The sequence below is a fragment of the Anopheles moucheti genome, chromosome 2, assembly GCF_943734755.1.
Source record: "Anopheles moucheti chromosome 2, idAnoMoucSN_F20_07, whole genome shotgun sequence".
NCBI lineage: Eukaryota > Metazoa > Arthropoda > Insecta > Diptera > Culicidae > Anopheles > Anopheles moucheti.
The window spans coordinates 101,287,415-101,306,126 of NC_069140.1; the positions used below are offsets into that span (position 1 = coordinate 101,287,415).

At 42.9% G+C, this 18,712-nt stretch overlaps 1 protein-coding gene across 1 annotated transcript in view; it reads left to right on the plus strand.

Moving 5' to 3' along the window:
- Positions 1–246: 246 nt before the first annotated feature.
- LOC128297571 (serine/threonine-protein phosphatase rdgC) overlaps positions 247–18,712 on the plus strand; it is a 29,990-nt gene continuing 11,524 nt past the window's right edge. The window contains exons 1-6 of the mRNA XM_053033240.1: positions 247–451; positions 13,202–13,329; positions 14,229–14,322; positions 15,196–15,512; positions 16,055–16,408; positions 16,518–16,598. Of these exons, the coding sequence (XP_052889200.1) occupies positions 247–451; positions 13,202–13,329; positions 14,229–14,322; positions 15,196–15,512; positions 16,055–16,408; positions 16,518–16,598 (1,179 nt within the window). The remainder of the gene's footprint in view (positions 452–13,201; positions 13,330–14,228; positions 14,323–15,195; positions 15,513–16,054; positions 16,409–16,517; positions 16,599–18,712) is intronic.

The following is an 18,712-nucleotide window of genomic DNA, read 5'->3' on the forward strand; positions in this document are numbered from 1 at the left end:
GACGCGCAAGTAATGATAATTGAATTTTCACCAACCATCATCCACCGAACGCAGGGTTGATCCTTACTACGCCCAGATAACGTAATCAAACATCGACCGTTAGTGGTGCAATGGTGTGGCAGTGTTAGTGGTTCCACAACGGTTCGTCATTTACGGTGCTGCGTGAAACAAATCAAACGAGCAGAAATCATCCGCTCACCGAGGAGAGAGCACGTACCGGCACTGTAGCAGCAGCAGGCAGAGAAGATGCTTCGCAATTGTGGCTGCTTTCAGCGGGCGCGGCGTAGTTCCAGCTTCGAGGACTCGTCATCCTGCCGGTCGTCGGAGATTGAGCGGGGTGGCGAAATGACACCGCACAGTGGCAGCCTGCTGAAGCTGTTCACCTCCAAGGGTTGGTGCAGGCAGTGGCGCAAGAGTGGTCGCGGCATGAGCATGACCAAGATCGAGCGAAGTAAGTAGCGTGTGCGTCGACGTCGAGGGGTTAGTTTTGTGTTTCAAGTTCAACATCATCATTAACCGGGCTCGTAATAATTCCCGCAGGACTATGTGTTTATATCCTTTCGGGGATTGTGGTTATTTTGCTGCCGTCCAATGCTGCCTTCGGGTGGTTCCGTTTGCGGTACCTTCGTTTAATATCGCCCAGCACAGGGGGATTGCGAGATAAGAACGGCCATGCGTGGCGGGAATAGAATAAGTTTATGTTCGTTCTTTGTGTCGTCTAAATTGGATGAGAACGTTTTGCTGCTCCCTTGAGAAGAGCGGATAATGTTGTTTCATTACCATTACGGCGCGAGATGGGCGAATGGTTTGAGCCCGACTAAGGTTCAGGATGAATCTAAAAGCTGTGCCATGCAACCCGCACGAGCCGTAAGAATGCTTGATGATGAGGCCGTTCTGTACGTGACCTTGGAGTGGCCATAACGTGGCTCATGGTTCATTGTTTGAAATGGTGATGATATTGGAGGTTGCAAAAAAAAACTTTATGCGCTGGGAAGTTATTGTAAATTAACTCTCTCGATCTCGATGTTTAAAATTTAAATTTAAATATATTTCCAAAGTCATGAAGTGGGCAAGACATTGAAGATGTTTAACTCCTGTTGGATCTGATCAGAATATTACTTCATGAACTTCACTGGTTTTACGATATAATCTACAGCTGCCTGTAAGACAAGAGAATAGTTCATGTGCTCTTAGTATCCCCATTCCTTCCCTATTTCCAAAGTAATGAAGTCGGCGAGCGTTACTTGGAAGATTGCACACTAACTTTCCGTTGATCCCCAGCTGAACTATCCGGCAATGGTTGTTTGTTTTAGTTTTATTGTTTTCTCCCAGCAGAAAACCCCCTCAGCACATGTAGCTTGCACAATCAGGAACCGTATTGTTATGTCATAAAACTACCGTATCCTGCACGGGGGAGATACAAGAATTCAGAAATCAGGATGCGTTTACCGGCCGTTGACAGTTGGAGTGGCAATGTAGCAGGAAATGTAAATATTCAATGTAATGCTCGTTACGCTGACGATGACGAGATGCTGCCGGTGCGGGGTTTTCGTTGGTAGCGAGACGAGCGATGATGGAATGTGGGTTTACAACGTTGTAAAGTGCGGAAGTAATTTAATAAAGCACACTGGCACACGGGATAGCGAAATGGTACACTTTGTATTACAACTAACCATGTCATGAAATGTAATTTATGTAGGAAGGAATTTGAAAGTTGTGCAACACAAAAAACGATTATTTGACGTGACCGTGGAAACTTGTATCAAATGCATTTTATTGCTCGTGCCGCAAGCAAGACAACTTGTCCATGCTTCATTAAATCGCCCCACTACTGTAAGATTGCGGGATATTTGGATGGTATTTTGTGTACGGGAAAAGTTAAATTGAATCCCGTAAAAAAGTGGGTAAAACATCGAGTGGCGAAATGAGATGATGTCACTCGGGGAACAATATGCGACCAATCAGAGCCATGTGCGCGGGGGAGAAGTGAATTTCCTTCTCGAGATGAAGAAAAAAAAACACAAACACACACACACACAAATAATGCAATAATTTTCCTTGCAACGTGACCTTGAAGCGTGGAAGTTTGGGCAACATTCTTTCACAAGCAAAATGCGGAAAGATACGGTGTCCGTCGATCAAGTTTCGTGCCAAAATTCGCACCAAGCTGCCAGACGACAAAGTTTTACCCCATTTTTCGCGTGCGCTGGAACAAGCGTGTAGAATGCGGGAAAATGACACACAAACGAAGCGAAACTGAAACGAGTTTTTGCGTTGCCATTTTAAGCAAACCCCTCCTGTTCCTGTGATGTTGTGGCCATGCTGTTCCGGGAGTGAATTTATATAACAAGCCAAAGAAGGACCGGAAAGAGAGTAAGGAAGACACAATAAGCCATTAACTTTTCGCCGTAACTTTGTTTGTTCAGCTTGTTTTTGGCTAAGAAATGAACCCGCATCGAATGGAAGTTTGATGAAAATGGAAAACGGGGCGAAGAAAATGTGGTTGTGTGTTGGTGGAAATGAGCAAAGTGAATCGTTTGTAAAAGGCGAAGTGCATTTTCTCTCTGACGTCGTCACCTTCGACGTCAATGCAAAAAAGTTACCGCAGAGCGTCATGTGTTTAGAAATAGGCGCAAAGGAAATAATGATCGGCAACATGGAAATAGCATATCCATCATGTGTGGACCCCCGAAGTACCACACCGTACCGGGCCTTTACGAAGCCTGTCCGGCAATCAGAATGGTCACCTATGTTCAGCTGGTTGGCGAACTTACTCTACTCTGGTTTGTTACGAAACATTGACTGATGACAGGAAAAATACACGCACACACACAAGCTTCTATTTTGTTCTCTTTCCTGACCCTTCGTTTGGCTTTTCTACGTACACCGTGACGTGAAAAGCGGGAAGCTCATTTTCACGCAAACCTTTACGATTGTGGGCTACCGGGGATGGGTTCAATCATGGAAATGGGAGCATTTTGTAGGGAATTTTACGCATCCGACAAAAGCAGACGCAAAAAGGGCACTACACACGCTTCAAAACGCTAGAGGGCTATAAATACTTTTTTTGTTGTTATGGACAGAACGGCAAACCTCATCAAGCAGTGTAGGGTGGGTGGGTGTAGGGGGAGTTTGTATGTTCATTCATAAAAATTCACGCTCATTTACTGGTGATGGGAATGATGTACTAAGTAGGCGCACGCTTGCGAAAGGCGGTCGAGAATGAGGAAATTTCCGATAGCAGTAAGGCAAGACACGAATAAGGTCATTTTGTGTTAATCGTGTACAACCCAAAATAAGAAAGAAGGTCATTTTCCACGAAACATGTTTACGTATGATGGAAATAAAACGGGAATGAGAACAGCACAATCGTGATGGGATTTTGAAAGTTTTCCATCGATCCATCCCACAAGGATGCTTGAAAGTTGCTCTTCAAACAGGAATATATCTTTCTACTATTCTTTTCTTCTGAGCGGAAAAAGGGTTCCACCATTTCCGATCGCTGGGATGCGAAAGTGAGGCGAAAGAGATGTCGGCAAACTTTGTCCAGCATCCCGTATCCGGAAGGACATTCTTAACTTTTGCCTACCGTTAGGAGTTGAATCGTGATTGTGAGCATGATGCAAATACATCCTTTGAAATGACGGTAAGGTTACCATGGGAATCAGCAAATGCCGTCTGGTAATTGATTATTCATCTGTTCATGTTTCTGTTAGGGGTGAGCGTAGGGCAGGCGAAGGTTTTTGTATTTTTTTTTCACAAAAAGCCCATCACTTGGATCTGCTTAATCCACCAAAGGAAGGAAAGCAAAATTTGATGGGAATGAAATTCGGACGAAGTTACAGTAGCGCATTCCCTTCTGGCAGATCGGCAAGCTTTGTCCAGCCAGCGAAATGTAAAAGCTAAACGAAAATTAATTCAAATTCTACGGTTGATTTCGAGCGGATGTCGAACTGGTCGTAGCTTTTTTGATGAAGTCACGCCGTCTGCTGAACGGTGCTGTACTGTTTGTATTTGTCATTAGACGGCCGACGGAATGTTTCTAGAGTGGCTTTATAAGCAGAATATTCGTCGTTTTATTAAGGCGAGAGAGACAGAATTTCGAGTGGCGAGTGACGAGTGGCAATAAAACCGTTGAGAGCAGCTGTTTTTTCCCTTATTTGGCGTGCAATGCAAATTAACGGCGTTTCATAACGGTTGTAGGGAAATTGGAAAGGAAAATTGAAATTTAATTTATAATTTAATTGGTAGAAGTTTCCAATTTCTTCTTGATTATTAATTTTTGGTGGAAACATTGACGGGGTTAAACCATGTCGAAACGGAATTCAGTATAAATTAACCCGTTAGATGAGTGGGAAAATGACTGGATGTTGGAGGACTGAGTAAATAATAGCCCGTTGTGTAAATGAAAATAATATAAATTGGATGCTCCGAATTAAAAAGGGTTAGGTTTGATTAAACAATCTGCTTAAGGTAGTGTCTATTGTATTTCAAATATTTTTTCCCAATAATACGTGCCCCAAAGGCATCTCCTTAAGTCTCAACTCAAGTTGTTTATTCACATGAGTTTTGAATGAAGACGCTTTCTAGCCCAATATTCAAGAGACCTAGAAATGAGTGAAACATACTTTCAACAACCCTTTCAACGTTTTTAGCATGTCAAAACGCAAGCACCGCTGACAGATCTAATCTGCTGTAAGCGAAAAGTTGTCTCAGTAATAGGAAACTTGTTAAACGCTACATCTCACGTTGCATAATTGAACGAGCGTAGATACGATTTCGAAGCATCAACTTCCGTCAGAAAGGAGAGAAAAAGAACGCACACCACTTCACGAAAACTCCCGGCCCCGTAAATGGATTACGCTTCCGTAGCTTGTCCATTCCATTAGCCGTTCCGCGAAATCTGTGGCGCGACTGCGTTCGGCGCGCAAAATAAATCAAGTGAAAACTCAATTTCCTCCATCTGTCACTGTGAGTTTGTTTAATTTTCACCACAAACTCCCAAAAGGGGTGAAACGTTTTGGGTGGGCTTTTTTCAACCCCGCGAGGTAACACCGTAGCTGTTTCTGGTCGCCTGTGGGGGCAGTTTTATTTTCCTTTTCGCACCAAAGTATCTAATAATAATGTCATCATGTAGCAGTTTTCCGCCCTATCTTCTATTCCATTTCCATCTGCCCCAAGTAAGGTCAATCTTTTTCCGTGTCAGGGTGAAAAAAGTGATTATTTTTTGTTACATCATTACAATGCTATACTACACGTTGCGTTACATTTTTCTTCGTTGTGACAACGGTCCAGGATTGGTGAGCCACTCGGTGTCATTCCCACGTTTTGTGCAAAACAAAGCTGTCGTTTCACAAATTTATGGTTACATAAAAGCGGTATTTGGCAGCAGCAAAAAAAAAAACTGCGGCAGTCTGCTCGGAGCTACTGCGATAAGCAGAGGGTTTTACGGAAGATAGCAAACCGGGAATGGTCCAATATATTCCATATTCGCCCCAAAAACAAGGAGGTTAGGCATGGAAATTGTCTTACATTCAACGGAGGTTTACTCAAGGATTATTTGGACCAATCGAAAAAACCTGGCTGGGAAAGTAGAATTTGTGTTTAAAAATATGTCGTTGGAATAATTTACAAATGTTACCTTGTTATGCAGCCATTCCTGGGAAAGTAACACCTGCGAAAAGTGGACAGGTTTCAAATGAGCTAAACAATTGGGGTAAAATAATTCCCTTACGTAAAGCAGTATGTAAGACTCCCGTGTAAAATATTCAAATGAAATAGAATTAAGTGTAGCAAATGTTGCTGGCAAAGAAGCTCTCGAAAAGAAGTTTATAATCGGCTGCTGTAACCATGTTTGAAGGTGTTTTTCTGCAGTTATATTCTTCAATATCAGCACTGTAGTTAATCCGGTTTTAAGTTATACAAAAAGCGCAGGTTATGTTTTAGTTTGATGTCGAGTCGGGAATGAAAGATTCTTCATCATCTGCCAAACATGGTTCATAAACCGCGAAGAAAGCGTGAAAGCTTTACTGCTACAACATATTGGAAACTAGAGAGCAAGAAAAGATGTAAAACGGAAAGAAAAACTCCACCATAAAGTGTGCACTCCCTGGAGGGAATGTTCTTTGCGCAAAACGGAACGGAATTTCCCCGGTTCGTCTTCTCGCAAAGCTCATCGTGTGCTGCAAGAGTAAACGAAACGCCGGCACGAAATGGGTAGCCTTCTGCATTATATTATCCTGGCGGTTTACGAGGAAATTACTGAGTGTGCTTTTTGTGTTGGTTTTGTGCCGTTTGATGGCGCGAGATGGTGAGGACGGTTTAATGGATTATTTCCACATCGATTGCGGAGCGGCACGGTTGAACGGTACGGGCTGTGGATTACGGGTTAGCAGTTGTTCAGTTCCGATGCCGTTTCCCATGATCAGAAGGTGTGGAAGAATTGTTGGATGAAATCAGGCGTAGCGAGTCCTTTTGAAGGTGAAATTTCAAATTGTAGAGTCTTGAAGAGTGGCGTTCAGGTCTTTACTAGAATTACATTTGCATCGATTAATGAAACGATTGAAAAGAGATTTAAAGGATGTCCCATATTGCTATGACTGAAGGCTCGAAAATTGCTTGTCAAAGCTAACATAAAAATCGCCTTTTGGATAGGAATTCATGTTTAAATTGTCAGTCAAAAATTGTTAAAATAGATATTTGTTGTACCTGTTAAGATAATGAATCACAAATGGCAAAATGGTTTTAAATTGGCAAATATCACGCAATCACAACATTGTAGCAAGAAAAAAGCAACAACTCACTCATAGCGATTGCACATTGCTGAATGATTATATTTACAACATTGAACCAGTGTCAGATCCGACGAGAATCAATGGTGTCAAGGGACCATACCGCCAAGCTTAAGGTTAAGGCTCATTATCTGTCTGTCCTTCCGGTTTTGCACAATCCGGTAGCACACAGAAATTGGATAGATTTCACGGCACGAAACGAATGCTGCCTCTGCTTACCAATTAAGTTCAATTTCCTACAAAATTTTCCGCCATTTTCCATTCGCTTTACTGGAACGGCTGGTGGGCTGTCTGAACACACTCGAACGGGAAATAAATTGATTTTATCTGGTAGCGTGCGTTGTACCGGAACGTTACCGTCTGTGCTGTCTGGCATGTTTTCGGTGCGTTACGATTTGATTTAATTTGTGCGAGATTAAATTTGAGTTTGTTTCGGTTGCGGTAAAAGAAAGTTGATGCCCCCGGAAGCAATCGTTTAACAAATCAAATAATTGCTAGTTGATGGAGGCGCCCAGTATTTTATGCGGTTGAATATAGGGAATTTGAATTATTTATCGAGATGGGGTTTTTGTGCAATAAATAATACGGCGTGGGTTGAGTGAACAAATTAAAGCTTATCTCATTGTTTCCAATAAGGTAAATATTTTCCAAATCCAAAATTAATGTAAAATTTTTGGGCACTTGATTCGATCGTGTCAACCAAGTAGGCGAGATGCTCTTTACGACTAGAAAATTTATCGCGGGAAATTAATACATAGTATTGGAAAGAAATCAGAAATGCATATGCTGAGTTACTTGTTTTCTAAATATTGTTTCTTAAGTAATCTCGTTTATACAAATACCAAAGCAAAAAAAAAACTCTGACTATTAAAAGGGTAAGCAGCCAAAGGAAACAGTTTGTTATTGCTCCACTCGACAGCGACACGACCGCAACCACGGACAATGTACGATCGTTTGCAGAAGTTATCTTTTTTTTGTACTGCAGCGCCCTCTTTATCGCACTTCTGCGCTATCGTCAAACGGTAAATTAGCATAATCTCAGAATATCGTGTAAATACGCTGGCGAGTGAATAAGAACGCCATGACACGCCAGAAGAACGCATTTCGTCAGCACTTTTCTTTATTTGCCCCTTTGATAGGAACGTCCCGTGGAATGTTGATCCCTGTGAGACGCCGCGCCCTGGACAAGCGGGATCGGTGTAAATGGAGCAGTCGGTGCTTTTTCAACCACCTTTACTTGCAAGTGCTCTGCAGGGTTTCTGGATTTAATAATGTACCCTGCCATGGGTGGTGGTTTGAAATTGCTCGCCTCGGAACGCAGTCCAGTTTTTTTGCACGCCCCATTTTGCGGAAACCGATTTATTTCCGCTGGATTGCTGGTGCTTGTGGTGAGAGCGATGTGAAAAAGGCATATGAAGGGGATGTTTCGATACACCACGACACGGCATTGTTGCGGTATTATTTGACCCGCTGCCTTAGAAGCCCGCTGATGGCTATCCCCTGGTCAGGCGTGTGCATCGTAATGACTCTCTATTAGCATAATTTGATATTCATCGGTAGTTGAGCGGGGTCCAACGGCTGAAACGGTGTGGTGGATGTAGCAAAACACTCAATCCCTTCCATAATCTGCACCCTGCGCCGTCCCTAACACCTTCTTCACAGAGGGAGGAAATGGTGAGGAGATAATTTAGCAACCCCATTTGGTGGTTTTGCAGAGCATTTGCACAGCATAATGTACGGTGACGTTGGCCGTACCTCAAACAACATCGCTTCAAACGGTTCGGTTTTGCTTTGTTAGTTCGTTTACTTTTACCGATTACACGCCGTGTCGGTTTTGCACTGTCGGTAACGGTCCGACCGAGCGAGTCATCCATTTTGTGAATCCATCAAACGGAGCCACAAATACTCGATTCTGGGTTTGTCGGTTAGTGGTCAGCTGATGCTTCCGACGTGTGTGTGTGCAAGGATTGAGGCAATGAAAACGCTTTAGCAGGATTTTTGGTGTTCCTTTTTTACTCAGGCTGCGATTGTGTGTGGGGTCTGCTGTGGTTTACCGTTCACCATGCGTAGAAATGGCTTCCGGGGTGCTTACCCAATAGAGGCATAAATTAGATTTAATTCAATGCTGTCACTGGGTAGCTTTTCGGCCGCATCACCCAAGCATTAGGAATCACCGAATCTTCATGGAATTGGTGGAACGTTACTTTAATACTGAACCAGCTTAATCTTGTTGAAAAGAAAAGGTACTGTGGTTCTGCCCAACATTTCATTAATTTAAATTGGAGCTAGATTATTCGAGAAAGGGATTTTTCGGTTGTCAGGAGACTTTTCATGGAATCATGTACATCAAAGATTTAACGTGTAGACGTGTAGACGTGTATAGTTAATAAAATAGGAAATAAAAATGAGAATTGTGTAGAGCATTCTAGCACATAAAGTCTATTAACTTAATGCTTAACATGAGAATATAATTTTTGTGTCTTTTTGTGGGTAAAACTTATTTATTAACACTAAACAAATCCGTACATAAAAACACTTATTAAAAACGAATACAACGATTGTGCCGCGCGCTAGATCCACGTCCTTGCAGCCTGTCGATCACGAACCGAATCTTCTCCCGCCGCATCACAGGACGTAATTGTACCGGTAGGGAGAGAGCTAAACCACAGCTAGCGACAGAGACGACTATATCCGCTACGCATCGGATGCTGTCAGTTCCCAGACAACATCGAGCGTGCGGATAAGCTGTGTCGCGGCTGCAACGTCAGGCTGCAACAATAATTGTGCAGTAATTATAACAAAAACCCGTACAATGAAGTTAATGTAAAAGGCAAAGTTAATTACTTTCTTATATGGTTCCATCTCAAAAACTTCACAATAGTTAATAACTGAAGAATGTGTAACAAAACGTGATAAGTATAACTCAAAATGAATTCAGGATACTTCGCTATCGTTCACTCAGTAAGGCAAAAGCTAAATACCGAGCAATCCGCTTGCACCCTTAATTAAGCTTCTTCTGTTGCAAAACTCCCTTAAATGGTCACAAACACACTTTTCTGCTCAGCGTCTAATCTAAACGGCGAGAGAAATTTAAAGTTGAACATCAAAAGAAAAATACCGAGCAAAGGTGTCCACGGTTGGTCCAAACGGGACGCGGAAAGATAGCGAACGTTTTCAATCACTGTCTGAAGGCTAATGAACGTGCGCCTAATTAAACCTTGTTGACCTTTTCCCGGCGAGGGATGATAGCCAACAGTCAGCAGTGTATCGGTGGGGTGATAAATCGATATATCTCCCAAGAGCAATTGATTTAATTAAAAACCTGTAAAATGACTTTGTGCAGTTTTTGCTACCTTCCTACTGCCTGGTTTTATTTTCTGTTCGTCTTTTGTTTCGTGATTTGAAAAGTTGATAAGAAAAATATATTGACGGGTTGAGCACTTGCGGTGGAGATGGCACAAAAAGGATTAACGTAACGTGATCGAAATCGGTTGATAGAAGGGATGGTAGAAAATACGTTTACCATTTCCGTTCGAGCTGGTGCAGTTTGCTCGTAACGTTCATTTTAATCTTTTCCTCGTATCTTTGCTCCCTTTCAATGTTTACGGAAAGTTGCGCTACGTTAACAGGCAGTACAAAATGGCACCGGGAAACCAGCTTATCATCTTACCTTTTGGCGTATCGGAACGCGGTATGACTATCTAATCCGCTTATGTGTATGTTTGGAATGCGGTAAAGGAACGATTTCCTTGCTCATGTTGAGAGTTGTGGAAAAGAAAATGGGTTCAAATGCGTAGCAGCGAGCATTGATGAAGGTTTGAATCGACTTCACTTCAGCTTGAATCAGCCCATCAGGGTAGGCAGTTCTCTGGCTTAGCAGCATAATCCATGTGCAAGCAATTACTTCATTCTGTAGCTTGTAATGTGCACAGAACAAGAATTGATTTAATTTGTGCGCACGAGTGACTGAAGATGAATGTGTTAGCATGTTCGTGGATTGATTGTCTATTTTTGGCATTTCAAAAGTGTGCTTACAAGCTCACACCAGGTACCAGAAAAAAGATTAAGGACGCCCAAGATAAAGGTATCTCTGTTGTAGCGCTGTAATGAGTTCTGCGAAGTGTTGCGATACTGAAAACACCTGATCTCTCTTGGAGAATTGAGGAAGATAAATGGTAGCCCAATTTAATACAAATATATATGTACTGTGTGAAACTCAAACAAAGGTGCTGAAGGTTTGCTTCTCAGAAGAGCGTTAGTTGAAGAAAATTGTCACATATCCTGCTTTTGCTGGAGTAGAGCCAGTGCTACAAGGAGGGAAAAGTTTATTCAAAAGAAACCGCAGTATAATCACAGATGGCGCCGATGTAAGCTCAATGGTGTCCCATTGTATGAAGCTGCTTACCGAATTCGGGAGGTTTGCCACAAAGATCTGGTTCGTTGAAAATTGTACGTTACTTTAGTAAACTTGCGGAGATGCAAACTTTGCGCCGGATTCATAGTTTGTCGTTCACTTCTTATGGCATTTGCATCGATGTGGAGCTAAATAGCAGGGGTTTTCGAGTACTACCAACGATCGATTTCTCAAACTTGATGAGTAAATGACGATGGAATTGTCTGAAAACATCTGAGCATTTTACGAAGCACATGAATATTACCCACACAATGTTACTCAACTTATAATACTTCTTTTCCATCTTTTCTTTCGTTATTTTCATAATTTAATGTCAAAACATTCATTATGAAACCCCTGTAAAGCTTATCCTGATGGAAGATAGAAGCTTCTGTCTGATGCAATTCAATAGATGGAGACCCCTTTGTCTAATTGCAACAACTAAGTAGTCGGTTCTTTGTTGAAGTTTTCATTACCAACGAAGGTCTTAAATCTGTGGTTTGTTTTTGCTAAGCTACACGCTTACAAAAGACTTGCAGTATGCTATTTTTCATCATCTTTAAGGTGAAAATAGAAAGCTCTAGGAGTGGTGCATAAGAATGGGGTGGATAAATTGCCTCCTACTCCTACTCGGCCCGATCCGTCCGGTATAATTATTTCTACACGCATCAGACAAAATAAATGACACCGCTTCCGTACGTAGCGTGCGGCCAATGCCATCACCTGTAGCAAAGCGCGCCTTTCGGGGTGGTGTTGAACATTGCCAAACCAAGTGTGGCCATGTCTCTAACGCGCGTAGGCTCAATTAATGAGCTTCCAGCGAACCAGAGCGTCAAGTAGGACACGATGATGACGAAAATAATGATAACGATAATGATAATACCGTTCGTCGTCGATGGCCGTCGCCGAAAATGGTGCAAAGGCATGAGCAATGGCTTTCGGTTTTTGCATTGCTTTGGGTCGTTGGTTCTTTCGTGTTGGTAAAGATCACGGTTCACTTGGTATGGGTGAGGGTGCGAGGGTGAGAGAAAGGACACGGTCGCTGATGGCAAGTTGTTTCGGGGTCGTCCTGTTTAATGAGTTTTTAATTGGAATAAATTTGGCCAGAAGCTCAAAGACAATAAATCGTGTCCGGTTCAACGCCACCAATTCCGCTGTCGATGAGCCAAGGCAGTGGGGTACGCTGTGTGGGTACGCGCGCGTGCCATCAACAAAGAAAGGCGTCGCTATGCGGTAGGTTGACATAAATTAGAAAATATTTATGTAATCATTTAGCATCTTGTAGGGACAAAATTTGGCGACTCGTCGGCAGTGGGAAGCGGATGGATGTTTCCTTCCTTCCTGCCGGTGTATCACCAACGATACAGTAAATAGGGACAGCGATGTTCCTAATTTAGACAAATTTCATGCCTTCAAAACTTCGACACGGGCCACTGTCTCGAATGGCGTTCCGTTATTTACGGATCGTAAACATATCGCGATACCGATCAATAATTGTGATTCATTTATGCTGGCGCTATCATTAATCAGGATGCTTAGCAAGGATCTTACGATGTGTGTGTGTGTATTTTGTGAATTTCTGAAGGCAGTAACGCACGCACCGATAACGCTCTGCTTGCGCCTTGGTGACAGAAAAGTTTAATGAAATCAATAAATTATGCGGCGCTGCGTTTTGTGAGGACGAGAAAAAGTTTGGACAAAGTTTCGGCACGGGTTCTTTCTTTTCGTAATTATCGTTGGAAGTAGATTTTCTATTTCCACGGACAGTTCCTTAACCCAGCGGGAGGATCTTTTTTTTGTCATCAGAGATATTTTAAGGTGTATACTGTATAAAAAAACACAACGCATTTATTCATCGTTAGGGAGAAAGTTTCCTATCTCTGCATGGGAAGCGAATCCATTTTATCCCTTTTTCCCAGTATCTGATGAAACTTTTCTTTTGTGCATAAATTTGTTGTTCATTTTCTTCCGGTTCCGACCAAATCGCAACACAACAACGGACCCATGCGTCGTGTAGCAATGAAGGCGGCCATCCTTATACAGCGTTGGTATCGACGGTTTCTAGCCCGGATTGAGATTCGGCGGCGTTACACGTGGACCATCTTCCAGAGTATTGAATATGCGGGTGAACAAGACCAAGTACGGGTGAGTAATACGGGTGCGTGGGATGGGAGCTTAATGAGGAGTAGAAAACGAATACACATGCTCACATATAGCTTATAGAGGTTAATCTGCTGAGGATTCTTTCTTAATCAACAAAGTTATTAGGTCGATTATCCTAGCGTAAAGAAACCTGTGCACGGTTATGAAAGTGTTTGATTAAACAAATTAATAATAACTTACTTGAGTTTTTAAATATACTTTGAGACTGTGCATAAATGTTTTAAAAAAGGTTTTATCATTTAGCAACTAATTGATATCTAATATTTAACCCTTTGTTTGAGAATTTAAATCATTTTCCTCAGTTCTTGAAACTCATCACTCGTCAACCTGTGAATTTCTTCGAATTACCTGTTTAATAGACAATTTCGATCATACGGACGCGGTGTGACTGTAGACGATGCACGCGTGCGAACCTGCATCCTGAGCTTACCGGCATGCTCGCATTAATAATGAAATTGGCTACACTTGAGCACGGTTTTTAGTTGAGTGGATCAAATATTTACCAAGCGGAATAGCACGGTGCAGCATTAGGCAAACGGAATGCTTTAGCCGGAACACGAAGGACTATATTGATTTTGAATTAAGCTCCACATCAGTAAACGTCCGCACTGGGTGGGCTGGTCTTGCAGTGTAACCACTGCACGTACCGTTCAACCGACGTGCACGTGCAGCTGAGCGATATTTCTGTTTCCGGGTGGATAAACCGTGGCGCTATGTGATGTTGATGCAACAAAGTAGAGTGTTGATCGTGGCGATAATGAATCGATAATCGTGCGCCGTCAGGGTAGATTGCTGTGGTCTAAATGTTTGATTCTTCAAGAATTGTCGTTCTTCAAATTTCGAGTATTTAGTAACATGCATTCCCTCACGCTTATTTTCAGCTGTACAACTTTTTCAACGCACTACTTACGCACATTCCAGAGACTGCCGGACGTCCGCTGGACTCGCAAAACACATCCCGTTCGTCGTCCGCAGGTAAGCAACGGGATACGCATCAATCAGCAGCCAAAGGCACGAGTGCCACTTGCTAACAAAAGTGTGTGCATTTGCGTGAGAGTGGGATTTTTCTTGCTTTTGTTTGCAATGCTTAAGAAGAACAATATGCTGGCAATACTACTTCCCTGCTGCAAGCACAAAACAAAACCAGCCAGACGCGTGTGCAGCATCAAAAGCAACGAGTAGGTGCAGCAAGCAGTGGCAAAAAAGCAAAAAAGGCAAAATCGCAAAAATCTCACCCAGCAGCCAAATAAGAACTGGTCATCCGACGCAATTATCATTAAACCTGACATTTTTTTCGGTCTGGTGTTATTTTTATTCTTTTTTCTCTCTTTCTCTCTTTCTCCTTCTCTTTCTCACTATTTAACTATCACCTTTTCTCTCTCTCTCTCTCTTGCTGTACTGATGGTTTATGCTTCAATCTATTTTCGAATCCCGTTTTGATATGTTCACGTTGCACTTACGATGTTTTTATCATCAATCGAAATAATTTGTTAAACGACCTTTGGTTAACCAACCGCTGGTGCACTGGACGGTTGGCTGCACTATCCCTTCGGTTTCGGTTTGGTTTCGTTGTTTTGAATAATGTTTGTTAATCACCCCTAAATTACATGCTATCACTATCCTCGAAACCGGCTGGCCAAATCACATGCTCATCGCCATTACCGTTGCCTAACAAACACCAACACCAACAACACGATTCGTCCATTCGAATCCCGGCTTCACACCTGGTTTATGCTGGCAATTCTTTTACAATAAACACATTGACATTACATACACACACACACACCCAAATACCCACCCACCACCATCACCTTCACCACCACCGCCACCAACAAACAACACCAACAGAGGCACTGAATATGAAATTTTCCGACGAATCGGACGATCTAGCCGACGAGGGTATTACCGGACCGGAGCGTGGCTATCAGGGGCCGGAGATCAAGTTCCCGCTCGACAAGAAAGAGCTGGAAGTGATTATCGATCTGTTCCGGAAGAAGAAAAACCGACTGCACGCCAAGTACGTGGCCGGGATACTGCGGGAGGCGACCTCGAAGTTGAAGCGTTTGCCCAACCTGAACCAGGCCTCTACCGCCATCTCGAAGCAGGTTACGATCTGTGGTGATTTGCACGGAAAGCTGGACGATCTGCTGGTCGTGTTCCATAAGGTAGGTAGGCACATCAGATGGAAAGTGAGATGGAAAGGAAATGACACGATCAAATTGTAAAGTACGATTAAGTGGAAGTTATTCCGAATATCATAATTGGTGCCATGGCCAGAATGCACAAAGGAAAATACGAGGCGTTCCTGTAGGTGCGCTTGTTTTGATGCTCATACACGTGTCAGATAATAATTGAACTGGGACCGTACAAGTGTCAACGTAAATCTAGCTTGGAATCGAGAATGAAGTAGTTTACCTTTATCTCAAATCGTGCACACGAGTACGAGTGGATGCAATTTATTCAATGTATGAAATGTGACCTTGGACGCTTCTATCGTTCAATATCCTTACCCACTGTGAGTGCAGTAAGCATAGATGCACCGGCATCGATCTCGATTCTCTTGTCACAAACAAGACAAGTGGAAGAAAAGTTTGCGGAATACATTTGCGTCGAGATTGCATATTTGGAAACGTACGACGATTGTGATTGCATTCGGAATCGCTCGAATCGCTCCACTCCGCATTAAAATATCTATCTCGTATTCCAGAACGGACTACCATCGCCGGAAAACCCGTACGTATTCAACGGGGACTTTGTTGATCGGGGAAAGAAAGGACTCGAGGTGCTGCTGTTGTTGCTCTGCACGTTTCTGGTGTTCCCGGGCGGTGTGTTCCTGAACCGGGGCAACCACGAGGACACGGTCATGAACGCTCGGTACGGCTTTATTCGGGAGGTGCATCAGAAGTATAAACACAACGCCGAAAGACTGCTGAAACTCATCGACGAGGTGTACCGGTGGCTTCCGTTAGGGACGATAGTTAACAACCGTGTGCTGGTCGTGCATGGTGGCATTTCCGACTCAACCGATCTGGATCTCATCCGTAGCCTAGACCGTGGGAAGGTGAGTGGCTGGCGAACGCTTCCGAACGAGATTGTAGGGTTGAACTTTCATGTTTGTTTTTCATCTTTACATGCTCGTTATGCTGGACGTCGGAAAACGGCAACATCAGTATATATCTCTATTACGGCCGCCAATTACCGAAAGTACCGCCCCGGGTGCCGAAATCATCGATAAGGTGGAATGGAAACAGGTAATTGATTATCGTAATAATCGGTATCATAGTGAGGACTAACATCCTTATCGGATGGACAGTGTGGCGAACATGACTTATTGTCCATTATTGGACTCTGATTGCTTTGACAGTTACTTTGACACATTGTCAGTTATTGTAACGTTCAGCTGGAACCAGTGGCGGATCAAACGGTAGACGGAGCAAGCGGTCGCCTAGGGCCTCGCCGTGTTGGGGCCCCAAAATATTTGTGTAGTAGTAAAAGGTGTATACATAGGCCCCCTCTTCTTATGCTAGAGGGGGCCCGAAGGGTGCCACAAGAGGCCACTGGCGAAATTTAACCGCCAAGGTGCTGTACTAGGTGCTACCTCTGGAAACTGGTAGTTTTCGAAGTAATTTTTCACGACTAACGGAAAAATGAGTGTTTAAACATTGCATACCTTTAGGCGGTTATCGAGAAAACTGCTGCATGATATAGCAAGTGTATTACATGATTGGAAGTACTGTGTTGTTTTAAATATTTACTTAATTTGTTGGTTTTTACCTAATATCTTCATTAGCATTCAATATTCTTCATATCACGAGGATGTTTAATTTTTGAACTAACACTTCTTGAGTTGAATATTCAATCTACTTTTATTCGTATTACTTCCACATGTCATACACAATATTACCTCATTCGTGGTATTCTTAACCAACCCCTTTGCAAATGTGAGTTATGTTTCTGTCACACCGTAGAAATTGCAGCTCTTCGTTCATAATAAAGCAGAAGTTGTGTAAAGTAGTACCAAAATCGTGGTTCAGACACATGCACCAGTGTGGATGATCCGCCCTAAAATACTGCAGGAAGCACAAGTTTTAATTGTGTTCATCATCCTTTGGGGACTGTTTGCACTGAGATTAGACTAGCTACCTAGTGTGGCTAGCCTTTTCAATTGAGTTGTCCTTTGACTGGTGAAGAACGTGTCCGTTAGGGTGTCAGTTTGCCAACGGAGGCTAATAGGCAAAAGTTTCCTGGATGTAAAATTGACGCCAAGAGCATAGACGTAGGAGAAAGAAGGTTGCGTTATGTAAAGGTCCAATTAATTGCTTGGTCTGAGCTGTAATATGATTCATTTGATTCCCCGACGCTGAATAGTCCTGCGGTGACCCACTCGTGCATGGCAAACCACACGAGGAATAGAATTTTGTGTGCAGAGAATAATCAACGCTTGCTGTATTAGAATAACAATTCATTGGAGTACGTCGCTGGGAAGTGAGATTAAAACACGATTCGATGGTGGCAACCTTAATCCATGAAAGATAACTAACAATATCCAGTGCGGTCGTAATATTTCAACATCATTTAAAGAATAAAATTAGTAAAGGAATTAAAGAGAGAAAAATCTGCTGGTACGATTCGCAAACATTAAGCGTTTACTATTATTTTCCCCGTGCTGTGTGTGCTAGGTAACGTAGCCGATGGACCGATGGAAAAATTAATAACTTCGGATTCCGGAATCACTGTTCCGGCAGCTTCCGTTGCAATGAATAACAACGTTTTATTGTGTGTGAAATAGTAACGAACAGTGTTCTTTACCACAATGCATATTTGCCACCATCGTGAATGGAATGTGAATAGAACAAATGCACCAAAGTGTTACTAACCATACTTTATTGTAGGTGTCAGAGAAATGCACTTTGCACATGGGTCGTAACACGTGATGTGTTCATGAGCGAGGTTAAGCATTCGGATGAACCACCGCTGCCCGGAAGCGAATGCACAAAAATGGTGTACAATGCAAACAACCATTTGCTCTTTAACCCGCACTGTTTTGATGTCCAGGATGGGAGTGTGTTTTTTTGCTGTTGTTGTCTCGAACTAGTCGTACTGCTCTTGCGTTACGAACCGTGCATCAACTCATCCTCGCTGCCTCATGCCTAACAGTGAATGCTTTTGAAGATTCGTGTGTTGGGATGCTTTGTGGTGTGATGGGCTCTTGAAAAGAGACTCCCGGGAGGCTGGTGAGTGGGAGCCGGGAGCTGGTATGTGTCGAGGTTCCATTAGCCCGGACGTTTCTCCAGTGCACCATTAAGTCGACGGCCGTGTGTCCAGTGGTGTAACGTTCTCTTATTTGCATATTTATTGCACCGTG